Consider the following 25,399-nt stretch of genomic DNA (forward strand, 5'->3'; position numbering starts at 1 on the left):
AATATGCTCCTTGTCGAAGCAGATCGTATTATTTTACCACCTCTACACTTAAAACTAGGCGTGATGAAGAATTTTGTAAAAGCATTAGATAAAGATGGAGACGACTTTAAATATTTAGCTAATATTTTATATTTAGTAATATAGTAAGTTTTTTCATAATTGATTGAAGAAAAAATTAAAAGAGGAAATATTCTTTGGGCCACAAATAATAAAATTAATTTGTGAAAATCCTAAAGAACTAGCAGCATGGAAGTCATTCAAATATGTCGTATCTGGTTTTCTTGGAAACAAAAAAGCTGAAAACCCTGATCAGCTTACAAATGAACTCTCAGTTAATTTAGACAAAAATTTATGCTGCAGAATGTCATTAAAAATTCATTTTTTACATTCTCATTTGGACTTTTTCCCCTTTAAACGTGGATGACATCAGTGATGAACAGAAGAAAGGTTCCACCAAGATGTATTGCAGATGGAACAATGTTATCAAGGCAGATGGGATGAATCTATGATGAGTGACTACTGCTGGATTACAAAAAGAGAAGACTTCACTGTCAACACAAAAAAAAAATAAAAAAGAAATTAAGATGTCTGCAAAATAAAGGTAGGAATTTTAATTGTAATTATTACTATTATTTTTGTATTCTATTATTTAAGAAGTTTCTCAATATTTTAAAGGGTTAAACTAAAAATCTGAGGGTGATGAAGAAAACTGATTTAATTTTAAGATTCAGCATAAAAAATACAGTCTAATTTCCCTATTTTTATCTCGATTCCAAATGATTATTTCTTTGTTGACCTGTGTAATTAAAATCTTACTTTAAACTTTTCTTCTTAAATTATTAAAATTTAAATTATATTCAAGAAGGAGCTCTCTATGAGAAGTTAAATGATTACAACATAGACAATATTAATCCTCGTTACAAAGCACTCAGTAAAACACGAATACTTGATAGTTGAAATTTTTACTATATTTATAAAAAATTGAAAAAAGTATTTGACTGCATTTCAAATTTATTTTTTGATTGACTAAGAAACAATAAAAAATATACACCATGAATTTGTTTGCTACGCACGCGCGCGAACACACACACACACACACACACACACACACACACACACACACACACACACATGCATGCACACATTATCAACTTGTCAAATCAATTTTATATATAGTTATAGTTATCACCAGAATTATTTAGTTTTTTATTGTAAGTGTACACCTAATCAATGTACACTTCATTGATTTCAAAACACTGGGTTTCATCCAGACCCATTTTCAAAAGGTTTAGCCACACAGTTCTAAACCTAGGTAAAGAGGATACACTTCCTCAAGTTTGCAACTTGTGGCGTGAAGCTGTATACATTGTTATGCAGAAAAACATTTTTTATAAGCATAACATATTGGTAATTTTGGATTCTATCTAAAACACCTTCAGCACTTTCAAATAAATTTTTGATGTTACAGTGATATGAAGTTTCATATTTTTTTTCAATAAAATTCTCTTGCATTCTAGAATATTACAACCATAATTTTTCAGTTTGATAGAACCTGTTTGAAATTTTTGGTTTTTTAAGTCTCCTGACAGTAATTTCTTGGGTCGCCATCATTCATAACATTGCTTTTTTTGTGTTTATTTATATAAATAGAAATCTTCTTACTGGTGTTATATCCTTCAATTTGTAAAAAATTAATTTTGCCAGACATCTTTACAATAGATAAGTGATAATAAGAGGTTTCATGTTTCATCGCTTACTACTTTATTAACACTAAATAGAACAAATGGCAGATGGCTTTATAGTGAGATTATAGACTGTTGGTACACACTATGCATGTGCTACATTGCTATGACAACATATTTGTCATCAGACACTGAAAGTCACTGTTTGAATAGCCCTCAAATAAATTGAAAACTAAATGGGTAGAATTTGATAATTTAAATTAAATAAGCAGAACTTTACAAATTTATCTCTTTAATTAATTTACTTATACCTATCTGATCGTGATTAAAAATTTGAATTATTATAGATGAATTGGTAAGAGCTCTTAATACTTTGAATATATTTGGTGGTTAAATTGAAAAAGAAAAGGAAAAAGATGAATAAAAACATGTTTGTGTCTATGAATAAAATATTCATAGAAACAAACATGTTTTAAAAATTGATAATTTTCTAATATATTTACAACTGAAAAAGATGCAATTTTTGTTTTACAACAGGAAGGAGAACGAAATAAAAAATTTGATAACTTTTTACAATACATACCAAAGATATCAACTGGTAACTGCTCAGTTAAAGTTCCCACACTGGATGTTATTTTATGGTTTTTACCTGAGTTAATAGAAAGCAATCGTTTTAGCAATTATTTTGCTTATCCTGGTTCACTGACTACACCACCATTCACAGAAAGTGTTACATTCATAATTATACCAGAACCAGTAACTGTGTCTCATGTACAAGTAAGTGAAGTTTGTTTTTCTTTTCATTTAGGATATTAAAGTTTATAAAAAATGTTACTTTTTTGAAAAAAATTACTACATTTTGACATTTTATACAGGATAGGAAGTCAGCTGTTGCATTAAATAATCATTTCTAATAATTTTATAAAATTCTCAAAGACCATGAATCATTTTTTTTTAATGAAATTTCTACTGAAATTTATCCAGAATGAAGTGGTCTAGAAAGGTGAACGTGTATGTTGAGAGGTATGCAAAAAAATTAAAGTGTAGAAGTAATTGTTACGTTTCACGTGTGTCGTCGGGTGCTGCTACCTAGCGAAGGCTTGGGCTCTCCGGAAAGCTATGGTCATCCCATGTCCTACGTCATAATACCGCAAGGAGTGGTCATTATGATGTAGCGACTTGTATTTCATTCGGCGCCAGAATCTGACCCAGAGTCATGTTGTACATTCAGTCCGCATGGACACGCATACTAATATTCGGATGAACGCTTATTTTCTTTTTATACTTATATGTTATTAAGTTCAATTAAATGTGTTATGTAAGATGTTCAATCATATGTTATCGAAATGTCAAACGACAAGTAATTAAATATATTTTACGTAAATAATTCTAATAATTTTATGTGCGCATGATGTAAAACTAGCAACCATAAACTGTATCAATGTGATAAATTTTTAAGTTATAATGTTAATGAAATAAAAAATTTTGTGTTTCAAGAAAAATGTCTTAATTGTTTAAGTAAACATGTTGTGAAAGATTGCCCAAGCAATCATAAATGTAAGAAATGCTCACGGAAGCATCATATACTAATTCATTTAGATAAAACGCTGCAAGAGCCAGCAATTAAATCTTCTAAGCCGAATCAAGCTCCTTCGGCTAGTAGTTCATATTATACTTCAAAATCAGAAACTAACAAGTCTGTTTTATTTGCAACAGCTGTAGTTAATGTAAAAGATAAAAAGGGTAATTTCATCCAAGCCAGGGTCTTACTTGATTCCGCTTCGATGATTTCATTTTGTACTGAAAGGTTTTCTGCTAAACTTAGGCTTCAAACCAAACCTGTTTTAGTGTCAATCTCAGGTATTAGTAATGTTATTACTAAATCTAAGCTAAATGTTGATTTAAATATTAATTCTAGGTATGAACATGTCATATACTGCCATCTATTACAAGGTTGTTACCTAATGATTTTATAAACGTAACCGACTGGGAAATTCCTTCTCAACTTTTTCTTGACGATCCTAATTTTAATATTCCTGGGTAAATCGACATTCTTCTAGGCGCTCAATACTATCTTTCGTTTCTTAAGCCTGTTCAATTAACTCATAATTCTAATCATACCATACTTCAAAAAACTCGCCTTGGAGTCATAGTCTCTGGTCAAATCCCTACTAAATCTAGTAAGCCGAAAAATAATTCAGATTCAATATCGCATTTTGTAAGTAACGAACAGCTTTCTTCTCAATTAGAGTCATTTTGGAGATAGGAAGAAATCGAAGATTGTTTACCAGGAATCCTTTTGCGAAAAACATTTCGTTGAAAATAATTTTCCTGATGACAAAGCAGATTTATTGTATCTCTTCCTTGTAAGGAAAACTGCGCTTTAGGAGATCCTTATGAAAATGCAAGGCATAGTTTCAATTTGTTACATCGTAGATTCCAGAAAAACGCTAAACTTAGGAAGATTATTTCCATTTCATGATGGAATATCAAGAATTAGATCACATGCAACCTGTAGATTCATTTCAGTCTAAGGTTCCATCTGAAACCTTTTGTTTGCCCCACCACGCAGTATTTCGTGAATCTTCCACAAATATCAAAACTTCGAATGGCCGATCACTCAATTCAATTGTTGCTACGGGTCCAGAAGTACAACAAGATTTATTTTCAATTATAATTCGTTTTAGAACTCACAGCTATGTGCTATCAGGAGATATCCCCAAAATGTATAGACAAATTCGCATCAATCCTCAAGATTTTCCATTGCAAAGAATCCTCTGGTATGATAACGACAACTCATCAATCATTCCATACAATTTACAGTAATTTATGGTTTATCACCTTCAAGGTTTCTAGCTACAAGATGTTTGATCGAAATTTCGAATCAAAATGAAGCCTGCTTGCCGATCAATCAAGCAAGATTTTTATTTCGATGATTGCTTACCGGTGGTTACAACATCGATCAGTCAAAAGAATTATACAATGATATTTCATTATTGCATAACAAATATGGACTTCCGCTGCAGAAATGTGATTCAAATGTGCCTGATATGTTTGACAATTCTAGTTCCTTCATCAAATTAGACAAAGTAATTTTAAGATTCTTAGATTAGTTAAAATTAGTTTAAGTAAGTGTTATCAACTGCACGAATTTTGTGATTCAAGTAGTAGCGCATATGGTGCTTGTCTTTTTACCAGATCTGTTGATAGTAATGAACACGTTGAAATCCAGTTGTTCAAAGTCTAGAGTTGCTCCTGTCAAGCAAATCTCTTTTCCAAGGTTGGAGATGAACGCGGCTCTTCTGTTATCACGTCTATTCAATAAGGTTAAGTGTATTTTAGGTATAAAATTTCTTGCTCCGGACTCTCAAGTACTACTTTATTAGTTGTAATCGCTTCCTAATAGATGGAAGATATTTGTCGCAAATAGAGTTTGCGAAATTCAAGAGTTAACTAAGGAATGCTTATGGAAGCACGTTCCTTCGAGGGATACCCCGCAGACATCTTCTCACGTTTTTCTATGGCGAATGCATTAACTTCGTTACAACTTTGGTGGAATGGTCCGTCTTTTCTCAAAGAAGATGAGAATGCCTGGCCATCCAATCAACCATTTCTATGATTACCCCAGATTTGCTCAAGGAAGACAAGTCCAGCAAAACTAATGTGTTTTCAGCTACTCTTCAAACTACAGAAGCTGTAGAACTTTCAAAGCCATTTTAAACATACTTTCATATTGTCATTGCTATATTTATAATTTAAGAAATAAAAATAATCGTATATTGTCAGATCTGTCACCAGAAGAAATCTATTCCACGTTGGAAATACTTATGTCATGGTGGGCGGCATACACCTGATCCGGCGCCTCTTGCTCCTGAACATTTTTTAACCTTTGCTTCATTAACTTCCTTATCTGATCCTGATTTCTCAGGCATTAATGTAAACAGACTTGCTAGGTAGCAGCTTATACAAAAAATATTAAATGATTTTTGGAAAACATGGTCTAATGATTGCTTACATTCCTTGTAGCAGAGGAACAAGTGTAAAATTTCAAATACTAACATTTGTGTTGGTAATGTAATGTAGTTATAATTAAGGAAAATAACCTTCCTCTACTGATGTGGAAATTAGGAGTAATTGTTCCCAGGCAAGGATGGACTCATTGAATTAGCAGATGTAAAAACCAATAATATCATAATAAAAAGAACCATTAACAAATTTATTGTTCTTCCAAATTTAAATGATTGTGATGACATGAGTCATTCTGAATGCAATCAATAATACTTATTTAACTTCATTTAATTTATTTTGCTTTCAATTTTTTCTCTAATCAACATTGTATTGTTGAATTAACTTTAATTATGTAACTAATTTTATGTATCGCGCTTTATTTGTATGTTAAGTTAATTTATAATGTTATAAAATTATAATTGGTGGGCGGTATGTTACATTCCACTTGTGCTGTTGGGTGCTGCTACCTAGCGAGAACTAGGGCTCTCTGGCAAGCTATGGTCATACCATGTCCTACATCATAATACCGCAAGGAGTGGTCATTATGAAGTAGCGACCTGTATTTGACTTGGCACCAGAATCTGACCCAGACAGTCGTGTTGTACATTCAGTCCGGATGGACACGCATACTAATGTTAGGATGAACAGTTATTTTCTTTTTTTACTTATATGTGTTAACGTTATATGTTAGTTGTTCAATCATATTTTATCAAAATGTCAAAACAAGTAATTAAATAACAGTTCAATAAGCAACAAGGCATTATTTCAATTCATCACCTATGCATCTACAGTTCATACTCGCTCTAAAACCTACCAGAAAAGTTTTATGGTCCACCACTTCGCAACAGATCTAACAGTAATAAAAAAGATTAAGAGAAAAGTAATAATCTGTTTTACAAGAAGGCAATTCATTTTGCAATATTGTAATTTGTGAGCTGGTATTATCAGTATTAGCCAGAATAAAAATTCCTAATGTTTGGTTACTTTTTGGGGAGTTTACTGCTTTAATCATTGCCTATCAAGATACATCAGCAATATACTGTTAAATGGTACCTACCTAGTTCTATTTAATTTTGATGATTTATAGTTTATGACTTTTGCTATTGTCATTTTATCTTGATTTCTTATCCTTCAATTCCTATGATGCCACTATCCAATTTCTTACTTACAATCCAAAAGAATTAGTTCTCATGATAAATCAATTATTGAGAAAAATACCAATTTCAGATACTGTCAATCACACTTATCCATATAAAATTTAAAACAGCAATCTTATTACTTATTTTTGATAACTAGCAAATCTTTTTAAAAATTGTTTGTAAGGTTATGTAACCTTATGTTCTACTGAAATAAAATGTTTGGTATTCTGCATGTGTTATCTTCAGTAAAACATTTAAGTATTTCTGGTTGTGAAAACATATAGGTTATAGTAATATTAAAAGTTTCTTGTATCAGTTTCAATCTTGTTTCAGCTGGACAGTTTACGTAAATTGAAAAATGATGAAACCCAACCAGTTAAAACCAACAGAAGGGAATTACAACCGTTACGAGGGCGGCCACTTATAAGTGCCAACATTATTAAATGGAATATAAAAGTATGTATAAGCTGTATGTTATTATTGTCCTCATTAATTCTACTGTTAGTTTTAAGAATAAATTTATGAATGAAAATAAGTAAGTTCTTTCCTGCTCAGTGATTGTGAATTCATTTACTGCAACAATTAATTTTCAACCTCATATAAAAAAAAAAATGACAAGAACTATTGTTACTTATTTTTTATGTTTATTCTAGTTACAATTAAAAATATTCATTTCCCAAAGTTTTAACTTCAAGTTTCATTTCCTCTCCTTGTACAATTATCCTATATTTTTTGAATCTTCATTGAAATTGTTTTAATGATCAGTTTTATGATGAAATCACTTGTAACTGTGATGTAATCATTTTGGTTCTGTTAGTTAAGTTCAGTAAATCATTGTGCTTAACATGATGGAAAGAGAACTAACTATTCTAAAGGATGTTGGACTAACTTACCTGCAAATGAGTTATGTGATAGCGATTTTACGTATATGAATCAATAAATTTTAAGTAATTTTATCAAGTATTTCATAATAATGAGATGAATTCAAATTATTTTACAGATGAATCGAAGTCGAAGAAATAAGGAGATAAAATTAAGCAATACAAAAAGAATTGAAGATTAAAATTACCAACTACATAACGTTTATCTAATAGTTTATCTGTTGTATTGAAATTTGTATAAAAATAATAAAAAATAAAATGTGATCTTGATTTTATGCATATCTTTAATTAATATATATATATATCTTAAATGTCTAAATTGTGTGTTTGTAATTATACAGATGTGTGTATATATATATATATTGTTTCACAGAATTATGTAATGTGGTACACCATTGTAACTACAATAGTGGTTTGAGAATGTTGCATTGACAGAGAAGTAGTACACATTAAATGAAACATTCATATTTCTATAGAGAAATATAAATAGATTTATAAACACATCACGCATGATATGATAAAATAATTATGACCTGTGTCATGTTGTGGCTTAAGCCATAATTTTGTTACTCTTTACTGCTTCTGACATAAGCAGCAGAATCAAAATGATACAAATTATGACTCATATTTAGAAATCATGTATAACATTTTTTATTTGTTACATACTATCTGAGATCATCTTTGGATTGAACCTAGTTTGTGGATATTATAGAAGTATAAAAAAAAAGCAATAATGTTTTTCTAGAAATAGAATCATTTTATAATAGAAGCAGAACAGTCAACTTATTCTTCTGTATTTTAATAAAATATTTATCAATACTTGTTTTTTACATGTACATATGCATGCATACACACACACACACGTTGTTTCATTTAAACACCCCAGGCAATTTTCTTGTAAACTACACACAATACAAAAAAATGATCTAAACAAAATTTACTAAGATTGGAGGGAGATACCTCATGGTGGACATGGATTTAAACTTGAACTTTACCTTGACTGTTATTTCAAGGTTAACACAATCTTTTCAAAATGGAATAACTTATTTCTGACTCGTCTATGAAAAGAGCGAAAACTTTTCACATGACTAACCATCAGATATAGTGTTATATGGGTTTTCTGTCTATGGTTGTGCTAATATAGGAATTGTCTTTTATCACTTGAAAACAATTTGCTTTTGTGTTTTTGTAGCATATATCTGAATGGAGAAACTTTTAAGTGAAAAATAAACACAATCGCCTCATTAATTTATTTTCTTTACATATGTACTTATAAATGTAAGTAAAAATGTTTATAATAGATTTTTTCTCATGAAATGAATTCATTATTGTTTACATGTTAGGTTATAGGCTAATTTCATGACCCCCTTGACCACCCCCCTGTGGAGGTCACGACCCTCCCGCCACCGGTTGAGAAACATTTTCATGCCCTAGCATATGGTCACATAGCTATGAAAACGAAAAATCAATTTGTTTGTGATGATGTTTTATAAAAGATAGAAATGTAATAACTTGTACCAACTTTTTTATGTTGGTGCCAATACTGTTAACAAGCCATCCATATATGGTTAAATAATACAAGCTTCAATCCTATGCAGCTTGCAAAATATTTGGTATCACTTATTAGAGAACATTATCTAAAAAAACATCAATATCCATCTGTATCTAACCTTACAGTAGAACTCTTTTCATACAACTCAACACAATACTTCAGTAAATGAGAAATTGCCTTATTATGATTCCATTGCCATTATTATTAAACTACCTTACCATTTAAAGAATTTTCCTACTGATTTATTTAATATACAATTAAAAGGTTTCCTTTTATTGAAATAATAATAATACTCTATAGATGAATTTTTAAATAACACCAATTAAAAAACCCCTGAATTCCCTGGATTTTGTTGAAAATGCACATAGATTTGCATTTAGATTATTTTCATTCATGTCTTCTGAATTGTAGATAATTTTATAGTTATTCCTTATATTTAATATCTTCATGTATTTACTTTAACGTTATTTTTTCCATATGCTTATATTTTTATAAAAATGATAAACACAATTTTTGTTTCTTGATATGTGACACATGAAACTAATCTGTTTTTATTTTAAAAATTAATCTGAAGTCAAAATTTTTCTATTGCCCAATGTTTTTGAGAAATCCCAAAATATAATTTTTTTAAATATTTGATATTATATGATTCATGATTACAGATATGTTTTTATTTTATATAGTTACTTTAAGTGATAACTATATACTTTTAACTTTTATTGATCAGTTGTTAACCATGAAATAATAATTTAAGTCATAACAAAGACATCAATCATATCATACCATTCTATTGAAGCATAAATGAACAAGATTCATTATGTCTGTACAATTCACAACACAAAGCTTGTTGGCTTTGTTAGGCTATGGGTTTAAATAGTACAAGGGACGATCAGAAAGTAAGTTACATCCCTCTATTAATCAAACACATAATAAGACAATTTTTTTTTATTAACAAAGATTGCATATTTTTATTTTTTTTGACATAATCACCAAGTTTTTCTAAACGCTTTTCATACCTTGCAACAAGTTTTTCAGTTCCACTCTCATAAAAATTTTGTCTAATTTCCTTCAACTATTTAAGGACGTTTCCTTCAGTTCATCATCATTAGTGAAATGCTCCCCTCCCAGGTCTTGCTTGAGGGAATGGTCGAAATGAGACTGTACAAGACTACACTTCATTTACACTCATACATATCATCCTCAGAAGTATTATCTGGAGTTTTACCAGAGGCTAAACATGAAAAAGAAAGGTCTTGCTTGAGAGGACCAAACAGGTGGTAGCTGCAAGGTGCTGGGTGAATTTTTGCAGCAATTCCTTTGTCACACGAGCTGAATGAGGAGTAGTGTTGTCATGAAGAAAAACGACCCCGTCGCTCAATTTTCCAAATCTTCGATATTTAATGGTTTTACGCAATTTTTTAAAAGTATCACAGTAGATTTGGCATTAATTGTTGTTCCTTGGGGCATAAATTCATTGTAAACAATTCCCTCAGGATCAAAAAAGACTGTCAGCATAACCTTTCGAACATGTGGGGATGTTTTCACTTTTTTTGGCTGTGGCAAGTTTTTGTGTTTCCATTCATGTGAAGCTCATTAGTCATAGGAATATAATGAAGCACCCAGCTCTTATCCCCTGTGATGATTTATTTCAAAAACTGTGCAACAGTCCTGGAATAACGTTGAAAAGAAAGGGCAGACGCAACACGTTGATGTTTGTGGTTCACAGTCAACAGATGTGGCACCAATCGTGCACACATCTTACGGTAAAAGCTGATCATGAATAATCGCACACTACTATAACTGATGTTAAGTTCACTTGCAATCTCTTCAATTTTAATGCGCCGGTTACTCAAGATCATTTCATTCACTCGCTTCGCCTTAACCGTCATGTTTGCAGTTGGACGCCCAGCACGCAGTTCGTCACTCACATATGTTCTTCACTTTCTGAACATTTGGCACCATTTTGTGATAACGGCCGTGACATTGCATTCTCACTGTATGTCTCAACACTTTGGTGAAGAATTTCACAACAATTGTAATTTTTTGTCTACAAAAATCGAACTACTGAACGCATTTATATGCTGGACGAAACCTCTACAGGAGACGTCATATTGACGACACTAATAAACGTACTGAATGTCGTACAAAATTGCTGATGGGGGAGCGTGAAAACAACACAACCAGTGCTGCCACCACAAGACATTAACATATCACTTTCAGTTAAAGAACACGGCAAGGGTGTAACTTATTTTTTGATCCACCTCCATTATAATCTCTTCAATTGTGTGATAATTGTATTAAGTGATGTTCAGTGAACTCTCATAATTCCTTGTGTGTAAATGATTTGGACAGATTTTATTGCATGTTTGGTGAGTTCATTGCAAAATTACATAATTAAAACATAACACCTTTAATTTAAAAAAGCTTATACATTGTACTTTGACTATAAAATTAGTGATAAAGCATGGGCTCATTGTATAATATGTAATAACCATGTGTTCATGAAAGGAGAGCGAACAAATAAAGAACCAAAATGAAAAAACTCAGCAACAGAAGACGACACAGAAGGAGGGAAAATGAAAGTAACAAAAACCGAAAAGAAAAAAGGGTGTGGCAGGTTCACTAAGAAATTACCTCATATAAGCCCTATCCTACTCCAGTTTGATCGTCCATCCCATTGCTTTGATACGAGATGTTATTTATATAAACCGGGTAAAGTTGGTACGGTTTATATAGGCAGCACACCAGTTGTAACTGATGCAAGAGGCCTAGGTTTTGAAGATCCGCAACATTTCTCTTACTCCAAACTCCATGCCAAGACAATGTGCAAGATGTTGTTTGCATTTCAGCCACACCAAATCGATTGCCCACCCCATACAAAAGCTCTTGCCTGTGGTATTTATCGATCTTGATCTAATGACATTTTTACAATTATTCAGCAACAGAACCTGGGCATCAATTATTCAAGCCATCACTCCCTAACTAATGAAAAGCCTTGCTTGAGTTTGCTCACTTAGGTATCGTACACACACACACACCCACACTCAATCAATCTTAGAACCCTTAGAACTCAACACATTGGATATGACACCAGAAGTAGCATCATGGTGCTTGATGCGTCCATCATGAGTCTGAAAACACTACTAGATGAAATGTGCTGCAGTCTCAACAGCAGGGCAACCAGCCCTGCATCATATGTAAAAAACATTGGACTCTCTGAGGTGTTCTGAGGTCGGAAGGGCATTGATCCAAGTGCAGATGAATTGAATAAAGTCTCGACCTGGGTTCTATAGACAAAGCACGCAGTCAAGCAATGGTAGAATACATCTGAACAGCTTCTGGCTGTCAAATGGCGTCCAGAACAAGAGCAACAAATTCCCTGAGGTCAACAGTTGACCCCTACGCGACAGCACTACCTCTGCCTAGCAAAGATGAGGGACCATCAACAGAGAATCAGCCATTGCCCAAAAGCCTTAAGAGGATGGCTAAAAGCCATATAAATAGCCTTGCCATTTGTTGTTCCTATGGTTAACACAGGAACCAAAAGATCAATTAACCATTTGTTATTTATGTTATAACCATTTGTTATATCAATTAACACACTGTACTCTATCCTTCATTGCCATTTACAGTCTGAACTGTACACAGCAGTCATGAGCCTTCGGGAAAAAACACATTGAAATTGTTAAATTCTTTATGAAAACTACTGTGATTATTATTTTCTCAACTTTTAGACAATTAGGTATTCAACATTTTGAATGAAACTTTATTGATTCCCATTTTAAAATAATCATCGTCTCGTCTCATGTAATCAGTAATAAATGATTTATTGCAATTTGGCAGTTGTGATATGAAAAAAGGCAGTCTGGATAAAAGCATCCTAGGTTATCTTTGAGTAAATTTGTAAAAATATTATTAATGCAACTGCAGAGTAACTCGTAATTCTAGCTGGTTGGAAGATAGAAATATTGACACTACTAATTCAAACTGAGTTGATACTTCATTCGTCTCAAGGCTGGAAGTGTCTAGAAAGTTTACAATAAAATCGTTACACACAAACGTTGAATTTCCAAGGAATTTAAAAAAAGAGTTTTAATAGTTCAGGTAGAGAGGTTACAAAAGAACTAACATGTCTATAAATTACCATCGATATCAATTTCGAATACGGCAATAAATTGCCCAGCGTACGAGTACAAATTTAATTTGTTTAGCGAATATTGGTAACTTTCTGCTGCAATGATGTTTTGATGATTCTGTATAAAAAATATCACTCTTCAAAATTAGAATATTAAATATAAATAATGTTTCTTCGATGAATAATTTTAATTACAGAAGCTAATGTCCAAGAGTAAAACAAAAAGTAATTTTGAACAACTCCAGGCAGCAAAATAATTAAAAATCAACAAGCGCACAAAACACTAGCAGCATTGATAAAAGACACTCGAAATTTCTATCCCAATCGGTACAATGACCTAAATTTCTTAATTAAATTTACACATTATATTTAAATATATTACAAATATATATTTATATATTACGTGTAATTGCATATAAAATGTAATTCATATTATAGCTAACCCGATCCAGTGGCACTGGCCGCAAACGTTATAGCTCAGGTGGGTTTTTATACTGCTTTTTGTTTATATTGTGCACCACTACAAAGTAAATATTAAATTTCTAATCTCATTAACTGATAACAGATTTTTCTTAGGTTTAAAATAGCAGGGTTAATTAATCTGGGAATCAGGGTTAAATAATTTTCTTATGAAGAAATTATGCAGGTAAAATTTTTAAGTAAAAGAATGATTACAGCATTAAAAGAAAATAACTGAAGATTTTAGGTTGTAGCAAATTCAGTTTAAAAATTTACTGTAGAATAGAATCACATTTTTGAAATTTCTGTTTAAGAAAATTTCTGTAAAAATGTGTAGTTTAAAGAAGTTGGTATTAAAAGGGTAATTTTTGACTTATATTTAATTAAAAACATCTGATTGTTGTCTTTTAATTTAATAATGTATTGTTGATACCATAGGAACACTAAAACTTCATAATCACTCTAACCTTTGGACATTACATTACACATTCAACATGTAAAAATTTTACACAGTAATAAAGAAAATTTTGCAGTTTATTATTTTTAATAAAAATGAATCCTGCTGAATCAGCTACGAGTACTACCAAATCATATGCATCCTCAAAAGGGATGCCATTCAGTCCACCAAGTGCTTTGTCTTTGGTGCATAATTCAAAACATCAAGAGGAGTTAAGGAGAAATCGTATGTTGTTTATTAATGAAAAAATTAACAAATTAGAAAATGGTATGTTCATTTTGCTATTACAATTACTCAATTCTAATTTTATATTAACTTAAAATATAAAAGATAGTGATTTATGGGTAGTTGCTTAAATTTGGATTTGGTTGAAGGCATTTTATCTCCAGGTAAAACCATAATTTGTAAGAAAACTGTTTACTGATTTAGCCAGGACCACTATATAGAGATGTTTACTTCAAATACTGAAATGTTTCGTACAATAAAAAACATTGGAGTATACACATTGGAATATTGAGCAATTACTTTTAGTTGAAAATGTAATAGTTGTATAAATAAAAATTCATAATAGGTTGCGACCAAAGTATCGTAACAGATGAACAGTACCATAACTGAGTTCCAGATGAACTGTAATTATCCATTTACATTAACACGTGTATGTGAAAATATTTATCTTTGTATGTAATTCAACAGTACTAAGTACTATTTTTTTTTTTAGCATTAGGTGTTCAGTTGTATTAAATATTTGGCCATTTATATTTTATTTTTTTAATTTTTTTTGTATATTGTATGTGTATTAAAACTGATCTGTTAATTTTTCTGAAATAATTAGTAGTATTATTAAATTTCAAGTTAATAAATTAAGTTTTAAGTTTGAAGTTCACAGTTTAGTTTTATAACTTAATTATCTCTTAATATTGAATTTACTAATTTAATCATGATTTTTTATATACAGTTTTGTCAATACAAAAATTCTAAAATTGGAATAATTTTTGAATCTCAGGAAGTGTCAGCTTCAAGTATAGGAAACACAAACTGGGGAACTGACTGGATTTAAGGTTATTTACAAAGTAGAATAACTAGAAAACTTGACTTCTCCAAATAAATTTTAATTATATCCATTGTAAACGACTAATTGAAATTTCTTATTTACTGAAACAAAACATCGATCTGGAATAATTTTAATTATTAGGACTGATGAAATAGATGTATAAAAATGTTGGATAATGGAAAACTTTGTTTTCTCGTTTCTGTATGTTTTGATCATTTAATTTTCAGTTCTAATTTTTATAATGTTATTAAGAAATATCTGAAAATGATTAGTTGACCTAATTTCAGATAAGTAATAAAATTAAATTTCACTTTCAAATTTTTGTAGAAAGAATGCATTAAATGTTTTTTTTTTTTTTTGCAGCTGAATTCCCATGGGATGTTAGCCATTTACAAACTCATCTACAGTCTCCAATTGATATTATTACTGAAAGGTCTATAAAAAAGGACTTAAAGCCACTTTTATTTACTGCTGTAAATGATGAAAATATTGAATGTGTCATCAGAAATACTGGACATGGTGGTAAGTTTTTAAAAATTGATAAGAATTAAATTAATCTATTTTGATTGGGGATAATAGTTCTGATCTGATCTCTGGTGCAAAAGCTCAAAACTGATTGTAACATGATCCAACTATTCAACAGAGTTTGAATTAACATTGGTAGAAAGAGTTAAACCAGGTCAGTGATGAAACATCCCTAACATATCTTTTACTATATTCAAGCCTATTTTTTTCTTGAAATGAATTGATAATTTGATTTTTTTTTCTTGTAAAGACTACTTTTAAAATAGTGGTCCCATTCTCTTGACTTTATCCACATAGAAGATTTTTATTAAAAAAATGAAAGGCTGTCTGTATCTGATCTAAAGTATATGATATATGCTGATATTCAAGGTATTTTCATTTGAGAATACCAAAATAATTTAAAAGCTTAGGGTATAAATACATACTTAGGGTATAATTCTTGCATTTGAGATATTTATCTCATTCTATGAAATGCTTTTCTAGTAATTCTAGAAAATTAACTTGTTAATTCTTTTTCAAGACTTTTTTTGTAGGTAATTTTACATTTACACATTTGTATATTATGGCCCGTGAAAAGTAAAAATATCTATTTATTATTAAAAATGATTTTTCTTTGTTAATAGTTACGGTAACTATGCAGACTGATACAGTAGATGGTCATAGAGTGAAACCACAAATCTCTGGGTCATTTTTGGAGGATATTTATATTTTTGAATGTATCAATTATCATTGGGGTAAAGAAGATTATTTTGGTACTGAACATTTCATTGATGGTGAGAGGTAAGATAATTCAAAATTTATATTTTTCTTTATGTAAATAAAGACTTAAATTTTAGTATTGTGAACACACTTAACGTAGTGAAGTGTGGGGCACACCTGGGATATTGAAATAATTAACAATCTAGCAAATTACTCTGCCATCATGTTTGTACAGAGTATTTTGAATTATTCTCCTGTAAATTATTACAAAAGTCTTATCTCTCTCTCATATATATATATATATATATATATATATATATATATATAGTTCAAGCTTTGATTTATCACTTACAGACAACTGTTTCTTATTAGAGTAATGAATATTCCTGTAAATAATGCCCATGATTTGTTAGGCCAAGATAGTACACAAAAACAGAAAGCCAGGGGACATTACTGAGAACCATGCTAAAGCTGGCTCTGCTGGTCTTTCTGAATTAAAAGCCTGTGATTTATCTATAAAAAATATCTATTTTATTTCCTGGCTTTTGGTTGACTGGTTAATTTCTTAACCAGTCAAAATATTGTCCTTGTTTAGGTCTCATTAGTTTAAATAATTTAATTTTAGTTTGTTTTAGGAACTGTGGTTTTGTTTTTGATTTTGATTTTTTTTCATTTATATAATTTTACAGACAGGTAATTTGATAAAATGGTAAAATACTTAGTATGTAAAATTCATTCCACTTATGTTGTATGCTCTACTCAGCTTGTCTGTGTCTGTGAATTGACTGAGAAATAGTGCTGCATATCCCAGTATTACTAAATTAGTCTTAACACTAATATTCTATTAATGTAACAAAAATTGGTAATTTCCCAGTTCTAATGTCTAATTGTCTGGAAACAAACTATACAAAAGTTTGTCAACCATGGTAAGAATGGTTTTAATAATACAACTTTACACTAGAATAGTTTTAAAACTACCATTTACAATTTTAGTTAGCAAATAATGCCAAAAAATAAAGTTTTTGAAGGACAAGAAAACCTTACATGACATGTTAATCTGTATATGTTAATGCAGATATAATCTATAATATAATTTTAATAGCTAGCATGTCTAGCTAGAACCTGTAGTTTTTTATCCTGAACAAGTAAAAACTCTTCTTTATAGTATAGATTATATCTGCATTAACCATACAGAGACTATCATGTAAGGTTTTCTTGTCCTTCAAAAACTTTATTTTTTGGCATTATTTGCTGACTATAATAATTATAAATGGTAGTTTTAAAACTATTCAAGTGTAAAGTTGTATTATTAAAACCATTCTTAACCATGGTTGATAAACTTTTGTATAGTTTATTTCCAGACAATTAGACATTAGAACTGGGGGAAATTACCAATTTTTGTTATATTAAATTATATTATAAATTGATATATTGTAGATTAATAGTTAATCTGTAGAGCAAAGAGATTCATAATAAAGTATTCCTACATTTTTTATTTATACTGTAGTGCTGGTCATTCTGAACAAAAGTATTTTGTTCATTACAGCTTATACATCTTAGACTTTGCTATTCTTATGTATCATATTTTGAATTTTATTTTTTTTGTATACACTTTGTTTTACTCAAGTTTTTTAAAGGATTTCTTAGTCAATGCTTGTTTCTCAGGTGATAAACTGTCTTAAGTGAAAAAATATTTTTTTCATAAATTTAGGATACATCTGTAGCAGTGAAATTATTTTTTTTAATAATAAAACAGAAACATTTAGTTGAGCCTAAATAAAAATGTATTTTTTTTCTCTAACAAGCTATTTAAAAAGTAACCTAGCTTCACGCCCTGCGTAAGATAATAAATTGTATGATTTACATGATGATTCTGCAAATGGAATCTTAGCGGCAATGAGGGGAGAGGTTAAAAATGAAAAAAATGTAAAGGAATGACAATAGTTGAAGAAGTTTGTTCCTAGTACAACAACTTGAATGTTGTAACAATTACAAGGTTGATAAGGTTGTAATAATTACAACCTAATCATAAATATTGAATGTGTTTATCCTTTGGTTTGTTGAGTTCTGTTTTAACTAAAGTATTAACTAAAATTTATGGAAAAATGATAAAAGATTTCAGGAAACTATATGAACAAACTAGGCTAGCCCAGCCTTCTTTTTCCTGTTTAGCCTCTGGTAATTACCCTTCAGGTATTACTTCAGAGGATGTATGTGGATATGTATGGTGTGTGGTCTTGTACAGTGTCGGCCATTTCTGAGATGTATGGTTAACTGAAACCAACCACCAAAGAACACCAGTATCCACGTTCTAGTATTCAAATCCATATAAAAATGACTACTAGGACTTCCTAGTACTGGAACTCTTGAATTCAGCTGATTTGGGAAGACACATACATCACTAGACTAACCTGATGGGTTAGCCTAGCCTAGCCTAGAAATGTTTTGTTTTACATCAAACTTTTATACTTCAAAGTTTTACATTAAACTTAAATTTTAATAACTATCAGTATTTAATAACTAATTTATTTCTTTATTACAGTTTTGCAATGGAAGCTCACACAGTGGCTTATAAAAGGGAGTATGGTAATATTAATAATGCTCTCAAATATAAAGATGGCATAATTGTCTTCACATTTTTTGCAAAGGTAAATAAAATTCATTTTTAAAATAATATTTTATTATTGCAAAATAATATTTATAAAGAGTTAAATTTAGCTATTTTTAGTTTTAAAACTTAGCAATTAAGACTTTTGACTGTTATTTTTATTTTCATTTGGATTAATTTTCTATTCTTGTTAACTCTCTTCACGCTGTCACTCGCTTCACGAGTACCCACTTGTAACGCATCATAAATTGCTCCCTCCCTAGATTAATGTATCTTATACTAAATAATGATGTTTGTATTAAGCACTCCTTAGCTATTGATTTTTGTGTCTGTTTTCACTTTAGTCTTTTTTCTAACACTTTTTCTAAGGATTTGAACTTATTTATTACTTGGTTCAATTCTGCCTTTATTTATATATTTATTGACTTAGTCAATTGTCTCCTAGTCTCATTATTTTTATCTTTTTAATTCATCTTAATTCCACATTCTTTTAATGTAAAAAAAAGGAATCAATAAGACTTAGGAAAAAGATGAAATCGTATAATTCACTGTGAAACTAGATTTAAGATAACATATTTACTTCAAGCCATAGTTTTCCATCTGGTTTTCATCTCTGAAAATAAAGGGAATGGAGAAAGTTATAGCATATTTAATTATTTTAGTTTTAATTTTCTGAAATATCATTATTTAAGAACTAATACCATTAGTTAATTATTAATACCATTATTAAGTAGTTCAGTAGTTGAATAAATTGGGTTTATTTGATTAAAATTACATCAGTGTTAATGTTTAGAGAGACATATTATTTGTAATTGTATAATTTGTAATTACATAATGTAATTTTAGTGATTAGTTAATTGTGAAGAGCTGCTCTACATTAACCTAAGAAAAAAAATAAATTGGGTTTACCTGCTAGTTTTATTGTTATAAATTTGTGCTATTTAATAAATACTAAATAATTACTAATAATACTACAAAATTTATAGTAATTTTCTAGTGATACAATAATGTTTTATAATAACCTAAAATCCTATACTTATTATTAAAAAATAGTTTCATTTTTATATCTTGGGACTGTATTAAAATACTTAATTGGTGAGTTTGTCTTTCTACTGTACAAATCTCCTTTATATGCTAATGTTTTCCAAAATACTTGAGTCTTCTTTCAAATCATTTAGATTCTAAACATTTTAATCCCTTCATCTTTCCAATAGCTTTTTCCTTTATATTTTTTTAAATTTTATTTTAACTTCCGTTCCAGGATACGTAAAGAATCAATTCTGATTTCACAAAGTAATGATTTAAGGCCAAATGTCACATCCAGTATACATGCATATATCCTGAACTTGACCAGACAGATCACTCACAACAATATAGTGAATAAAAGAGCTTGTGGCTCAAGCTATCCTTGTGTTTATGTATATTATGCTTCCAAAAAAAGTATTCATCTCATTCAAAATCCCTGATATTTATCTGCAATTAAAGATGTTTGATGGAAAATGACAGAAGATAGGGAGGCATATTCGATTGAGACAGCATCTGAACTTGAAGAGGCTGCATGCAAGCATGATAGTCAACAAAATCAACCGACAATATCCAAAAGGATGGATTCTTTGTGTGATCACCAAATGAGTTTTTCCAGGAACTCAAAAACCAAAATCCAAATTGTGCAATAGCAATGCCAAGTTAAAGCTGCAGCAAGGATGTTGAATGGCAAAGCACCTGGAGTGGATGAAGTCAAAGTGAAAGTGTTTAATCAAAGCAAAAGTGATTAAAGCTCTGCTTCACAGACTCCACACACTCAGTTGGCATCAGCCTCCTTTGTCATTTTCGGTGTTATTGGCACACTGTCATAGACATTCAATTGAGACTGAATGTTCAATTATGAACAGGTGAGCCGTAAAGAGCAAGCAGGATTTCGGTCACATCATGGCTGCTGAGATATCAGATCTTCACCCTCTGCCAGCTGATCATTAGACTGGATCCATTGGCCTGCACTGTAGAATGCATTGAAAGCTGAACACCTACTCCAGGCAACCATTTGCATTTTCCTAGCATCATACAATGGGTCAAATCCAGCTGTGTGTGAATCTGAAATGAATTATCCAATTCATTTTCCATTTGAACAGGAGTTCACCAGGAGGATGTCATCTCTCCACTGCTGGTCAACATTGTAATTGACACTATAATGAGGAAAGCATTTGTGTGGGATATCTAGTATAGCAGAACCCTTTGGTTGAAGATCAATGTTGACAAAATGGTCAACAAAACAGTCCATTGTTTGCCTCAGGAGGAGCTCAGATTGAATAAGTCCAAAAATTTAAAACATCCTAGGATTGCTGGTCAATGAAAATATAGTGGCATCTACAGCTGAAATCTACACCAGGATTGGGCAGGCAGATACAAGCTGTAGCTGCCTGCCCATAGGGATCATTTTAGTGAGGGTAAAGCTTACCCTCACTAAAATGATCCCTATGGAAGCAGGCAAACATTACCATCCAGACAAAAATCTACCTCTTTTGCACACTTATCATCCCAATTCTTCTCTATGGATCCTCCTCCAAATAGGAACTTGCACCCTCCTCCAAATAGACCAGCTAGAGGTTTTCCAAATGTGGTGCCTGTGCCAGGTCATATTGGTCTCTCTCTTTATGATCATACCTGAAATGAAGTCAACAACAGTTGAAGAGCAAATCCAAACATGGAGGATGAGATTGTTTGATCTTGTGCCGGATAGACCAGATTGCTTGCCACACACTCTTCTATAGGCAACATCCTACTCTGTGGAAGAGTCAAAGATCTGTGCCAAAGAAAACTTTGATAATACAAGTTGCAGATGACCTGAGGAATCAGCAAATTGACCTCAACCAGGCCAGGATCATTGCTACAGACCGTAAAGCATGGAAAAGTGTTTTGAGCAAAGTTCGGATGGTGAGGCTGCCACTTTACTGTCTATATAACTGCAGGATTATTCTTTGGGGTTTTATCCCTAGACTCTTCTGCCCTCTCTGCTATTGGAAAAATTCATCTGCCTTCGAAACTGTTGACTGTGTACCCTATGCAGTGGCGGCACTTCTCAGTAACAGTACTGTCATTGGATACATGTAGAGATTTAACAGGGTAAATCCCTGCCACAGAATTACCCCTACCAATATACCTGTCTCCTTCATCTGAGGCTGCTTATTTGTTAAACCTTATTCACAGCTGCCCTCATTGAGGGCCATCAGCCACCCCCCCCCTCCATCGGCCACCTGCGACCTGCCCAGTAGTGTTATCTGCCAAAGTTATCTGAACAGTTAGCATCCTTGTCTTGCAGCTTTCTGTCTTGCAGATCTTCATTTCTTAAGAAAATTAAAAATAATCCTGAAAGCAAGAGACTTGTACAAACTGGGACTGCCGATTGTATGAATACTGCATATTGTAAGAAATTATAATCTCAATAACTTACTGGCTGTAGAAAATCAGATGGTCTGAAAATCTTCTATAATTTTACATAAAAAATTTTTGTTTTCTTTTACAGCTTGGTGAAAGAAATGAAAGATTTGACACTTTCTTGTTAAATATACCAAGAATATTAAAAGAAGATTCAAGTGTTGTTATAAACACAGCTGATATTATTTTATGGTTTCTTCCAAAACTAATAGAATCTAATCGGTATACAGATTATTTTGCTTACCCTGGTTCATTAACGACACCACCTTTTGCTGAAAGTGCTACATTCATAATAATACCAGAACCTCTAACTGTGTCGCATGAACAGGTAAGGGAATTTTTTCACATTTATGAATGCTTTATTAATATCACTGAATAAAAAACTGATTGCTGGCTGTTGGTGTTATTTTTTAATTATAAATGAAAGACTAACTGAATGCAAATAATTTTCCACTTAAATATCTGTTTGCACTGTACTTGTATTTCTAAAAGCTTTATCTGTTTGCTGTTGTCCATGTTTTGTTCTAAACTTCATAAATCTGCCGTACTTTTGCATACAAGCAATTTTCTCTACAACAAAAGAATGACATTAATTTTGTAATGGCATTTAAATGTCAATTTTGAAATAACATCAAAATAAACCTGATTTAATGCCCAAGAATAGTGCTATTATATTAAACAAATGTTTTTTCTCTTCCTGAAAGTTGAAGAGTAACAGGTTTATTACAGCAGTTTGTAACCAAGAAGCAAGATGTGTTTTCAAAGGATTTTGGATGAAATCAGTTAGTAACATCTGATTGATGCACAAGGAACAGCCCACATTGAACATTTGTATGTATTAAATTTGAAAATGTACTGAATTGAATGTTTGACTTTTTTTCCATAATTGCTCTACAAAATGTAAGTTCTATACAATTACTTTTTCAGAAAAACTTTGGCCAGTATGTGGTGTGGCCGTAGTGTTAATAGTATTAACAACTATTAATCTAGACTTCTGACAAAGTATGCACTAAGCATACCTAGCTTTGTGTAACAGCTGATGGTAGTCATATACAAAAAAATTTATACAGTAAAATTTATTAGGTTAAACATTTATTTTATATTTTGTTTTATATTTTCAGAGTACATTTCAATGAAAAAAAAGATACCATTTCTGTTTTTTAACCTTTAATCTTCAGTGTTCTCTAATATGTTAGGATGATATAAATTTTCTTTCTTTCTGAAGTTATCAAATTTTAAGTCTTGTTTAATTTTTCTTCTAAATCTTTTCTGGTTTATCCTACTCCCAACCTTTAACTTGGTCAATTATCCTATTTTCTAAAAAGTTACTTCATCCATTCTCTTGATGTTATTTTTGGACAGGTCAGTTGCACAGTTCAGAATGCAATTTTATCCTTTAATTCCCATATTCATTGATGATTATAGACTCAACATTTTACCTTTATCTTAAATTTTTATATTTAAAATAAATAGAAAATAATAAATTAAATATTTTTTAGCTGGATATCTTACGTCAACTAAAAAATGATCAGACGAGGGTAGTGGAAACAAACAGAAGGGAAATTCAGCCATTAAGGGGAAGACCATTAATCCGTGCCAACAGTGTTAAATGGGACATTAAGGTATGTATATTATATTTTCAAAAGCATGACTTAATTTTGCATCCTTTCACTAGATGTGTTGAAGATTTTTTGTAATTGATCTACATAAAAAGGATTTTCAAAAAATATATATATGGCAATGATTTTCTAGAATCATTGCTGATTTTCACTGCATCTAGTGAAAGTAGCACAATCATGCCAATATAAATATGTATAAAACTTTTCTAACAGTACATAGTTAATGTTTGTTTTTATAAATAACTCATTAGGAAGAACTAAGTAAAAAAAAACTTTTTTCATACTCCACTAATCCCAAATTTAAAAAATACTTGATGGTCGTAAACCATTAAGCTCATTTTTATATATGAGACTTAATTCTAATTGTTTTCAGCTAGAGTATAGAGATACTTTAGGTTCTTTGTTTTACCTGACAGGTGTTTCATCTTATCAGGTGGATTAAGCAACCAGCTAATTGGAAACAAATATCCCTGAACTGACCCACAGGCAATCTCCTGATTGGTAACCAAAGATTCACTGCTACTGAGGTCCTGGAATCCTCAGTGTGGAAAACCTTTCAGGATCATAGTGTTATACCTACACAACTAAACCTGGGAAGATGGGATCAAAGGGTAAGGAGAGGAGTGGTTGCTTAAAAAGGATGATTAGGGTAGAGTGAGATATATTTTTTCCTGAAATCTGATAAGCTGTTTTGTCAAAGATCTATTCTAGAGAATATTCATTCCTATCTGAAGCAGATCTAATGATAAATTACTTTGTTTTGGGTATCTAAAATTGCAAAAAACCATTAAATTATATCAAAAAAACAAACCATTAGGAAAGATTACCAAACCATTTAGGAAAGATTTTTTGTAAAATGTTGCTGCTAATAAGAAAAAAAAGAGGCTAAGATTATGGGTAGACTATGAATAAAATTTACTTGGCAGCTAGCTACAATGAATATCTTCCAACAATTTAAAAAATCTCATTTAATAAAATGAGATTTTTTACTACAGTATTGCAATATAAAGTAATTTTATAAAATAAAAAAAGACCAGTTGAATATCAGAAAATTTTACTTGAATATTAGAGAAATCCCTTGAACATACTTTGAGAATGATTGTCTGTTTGACAATTTAAAAGGAAAAAAACTAAGTTTTGAATAAATTATTA

The 25,399-nt window shown here is 30.9% G+C and overlaps 1 protein-coding gene across 2 annotated transcripts in view; it reads left to right on the forward strand.

Annotated features, from left to right (window-relative positions):
- The window catches only part of LOC142330337 (carbonic anhydrase 1-like), a 79,665-nt gene extending 71,680 nt beyond the window's left edge, over positions 1–7,985 (forward strand). For both annotated transcript variants that reach the window (XM_075375565.1, XM_075375564.1), the window contains 3 exons: positions 2,220–2,459; positions 7,163–7,285; positions 7,830–7,985. In XM_075375565.1, coding sequence (XP_075231680.1) covers positions 2,220–2,459; positions 7,163–7,285; positions 7,830–7,892 — 426 coding nt within the window. In that variant the 3' untranslated portion in view covers positions 7,893–7,985. The remainder of the gene's footprint in view (positions 1–2,219; positions 2,460–7,162; positions 7,286–7,829) is intronic.
- The last annotated feature ends 17,414 nt before the right edge of the window (positions 7,986–25,399 follow it).

This window comes from Lycorma delicatula, chromosome 9 (genome assembly GCF_047948215.1).
Source record: "Lycorma delicatula isolate Av1 chromosome 9, ASM4794821v1, whole genome shotgun sequence".
Classification (NCBI taxonomy): domain Eukaryota; kingdom Metazoa; phylum Arthropoda; class Insecta; order Hemiptera; family Fulgoridae; genus Lycorma; species Lycorma delicatula.